Source organism: Nicotiana tomentosiformis, chromosome 1 (genome assembly GCF_000390325.3).
Source record: "Nicotiana tomentosiformis chromosome 1, ASM39032v3, whole genome shotgun sequence".
NCBI classification, from domain to species: domain Eukaryota; kingdom Viridiplantae; phylum Streptophyta; class Magnoliopsida; order Solanales; family Solanaceae; genus Nicotiana; species Nicotiana tomentosiformis.
This window is the reverse complement of record NC_090812.1, coordinates 84,380,384-84,382,293: the sequence shown is the minus strand read 5'-3', so window position 1 is coordinate 84,382,293 and position 1,910 is coordinate 84,380,384. Positions and strand designations below refer to the sequence as shown.

Here is a 1,910-nt window from a genome sequence, read left to right as displayed (position 1 = left end):
GTCATTCATTAATACATCATATCATCATGTCGGGCCGAGTTTTGTGTCATTGTGAGCCCGAGAGACTGCAGATTTTGAGCAATATTTATGTGATTAGGCTGAACGCCGTAACATGCTTTTATTTATTTATTTATTTATTATAGCGCTTGGGCTGAAAGATCCCCTTCGGAGTCTGCACCCCCACAGTGAGCGTAGTTGATATTATATTTGAGATGGAGTTCCCTAGGCATGGAATTGCCTTATTTTATTTATATATATATATATATGGGATGGAGTTCCCTAGGCATGTAGTTGCCTTATTTATTTCTATTTGGGATGGAGTTCCTTGGGCTGGATTGGCCTTATATAGTACTGAGTAACTGAATGTCAGTGATATATATATATTTATATATATCTGGCCTTATTTATTTCTTCATTAATGGTTGACTACTTCTATTAATTCAATAAATGTTAGGCTTACCTAGTCCCTAAGATTAGCTGCCATAGGTTCTACTAGTCATAAGCGCGTATAGTAGAGTCTTGCGGATCAGTATGGAGACATCTGTACTCATCATCGAGAGGCTACTGAACTATTAGGACAATTTCACTTTTTTCATTCATATCGTGCGAGTTTATTGATCTTGGTGTTTGAAATTTTATCATTCTATTCTCTCACAGATGGTGAGGACACGAGCTGTAGTTACTGATGATGCTGCCCCCATAGCAGGTGTCGCTAGGGGCAGAGGCAGAGGCCGAAGAGGAGCACGTGTCGCAGCTACGGCACCTACCAGAGCAGTAGTTGAGGAGCAGCCAGTAGCTCTGGTTGGGGGACAGGTACCGGAGGTGCCTGCTGTTTCCCCCGCACCTCATGAGACTTTAGCATAGTTCCTGAGCATGTTTGGTACATCGGCTCAGGCGGGGTTGATTCCTGTTGCAGCAGATACTTCACAGACCGGGGGAGGAACTCAGACTTCCTCCGTCTGTACTCTAGAGCAGCGAGTTCACGTTGGTCAAGTTCCAGGTGTCATGGCGACACAACCTATGGTCCCAGTTCAGCCCGCGGTTAGGGCAACAGCATCCGAGGAAGAACAACTTAGACTTGAAAGGTTCAAGAAGTATGACCCTCCTACTTTTAGTTGTTTGGCATCAGAGAGTGCACATGGATTTCTAGAGGAATGCCATCGCATTCTCCGCACTATGGGTATTGTGGAGACAAGTGGGGTTGTTTTTACTACATTCCAGCTTATTGGAGCGGCCTATCAGTGGTGGCGAGCATATGAGTTAGGTAGTCCGGTCGAGGCAACTTCACTCACTTGGACTCGATTCTCGGATATGTTCTTAAGGGAGTATGTTCCCCAAAGTCTCAGAGATGCATGGCGCGCAGAGTTTGAGCAGTTGCGCCAGGGTTCTATGACCATGTCAGAGTATACGGTCCGGTTCAGTGATTTGGATAGGCATGAACTAGCCTTGGTTGCTACTGTTCGAGAGCGTGTTCGTCGATTTATTGAGAGGCTCAACCCCTGTATCAGATTTAGCATGGCCCAATAGTTGGAGATGGACATCGCATACGAGCAGGTGGTGGGGATCACTAGGATATTAAAAGGGATGTTGACTTAGGAGAGAGAGGACATGCGTGACTAGGAGAGAGAGGACATACGGGGTCAGGAGACAGAGGTAAGGGAGGCTAAGAGGCCTCGTAGACCGGAGAGATATACGGGTCCTTATTTGGGAGGCAGGGCATGACATGGTAGAGGTTTTGTGGGTTAGCTAATTCATTTTGCACTTCAGGCTTCGCCTGGTGTTTCAGGTATCCATAGGTCTCAAAGTACCCGTACCGCACAGTTTCCATAGCCACGTTAGCAGAGAGGTTGCTTCGAGTGTGAAGATACCAGCCACATGGTGAAGGATTGTCTCAGACTCCGGACAGATGC

At 46.4% G+C, this 1,910-nt stretch overlaps 1 protein-coding gene across 1 annotated transcript; it reads left to right on the top strand.

Annotated features, from left to right (window-relative positions):
- Positions 1 to 657: 657 nt before the first annotated feature.
- LOC138907091 (uncharacterized) lies at positions 658 to 1,527 on the top strand. Its single transcript, XM_070197223.1, has 3 exons — positions 658 to 813; positions 895 to 1,264; positions 1,364 to 1,527. The coding sequence occupies exons 1-3, from the start codon at positions 658 to 660 to the stop codon at positions 1,525 to 1,527; spliced, it is 690 nt and encodes a 229-aa protein (XP_070053324.1).
- The last annotated feature ends 383 nt before the right edge of the window (positions 1,528 to 1,910 follow it).

What these genes read in the sequence shown, in the direction of transcription:
- LOC138907091 (XM_070197223.1), top strand. Translation starts at nt 658, where the DNA reads ATGGTGAGGACACGAGCTGTAGTTACTGATGATGCTGCCCCCATAGCA. An exon ending in TAGCTCTGGTTGGGGGACAG is followed by an intron (nt 814 to 894) that starts GTACCGGAGGTG and finishes ACATCGGCTCAG; the next exon opens with GCGGGGTTGATTCCTGTTGC. An exon ending in GTGGCGAGCATATGAGTTAG is followed by an intron (nt 1,265 to 1,363) that starts GTAGTCCGGTCG and finishes CATGGCGCGCAG; the next exon opens with AGTTTGAGCAGTTGCGCCAG.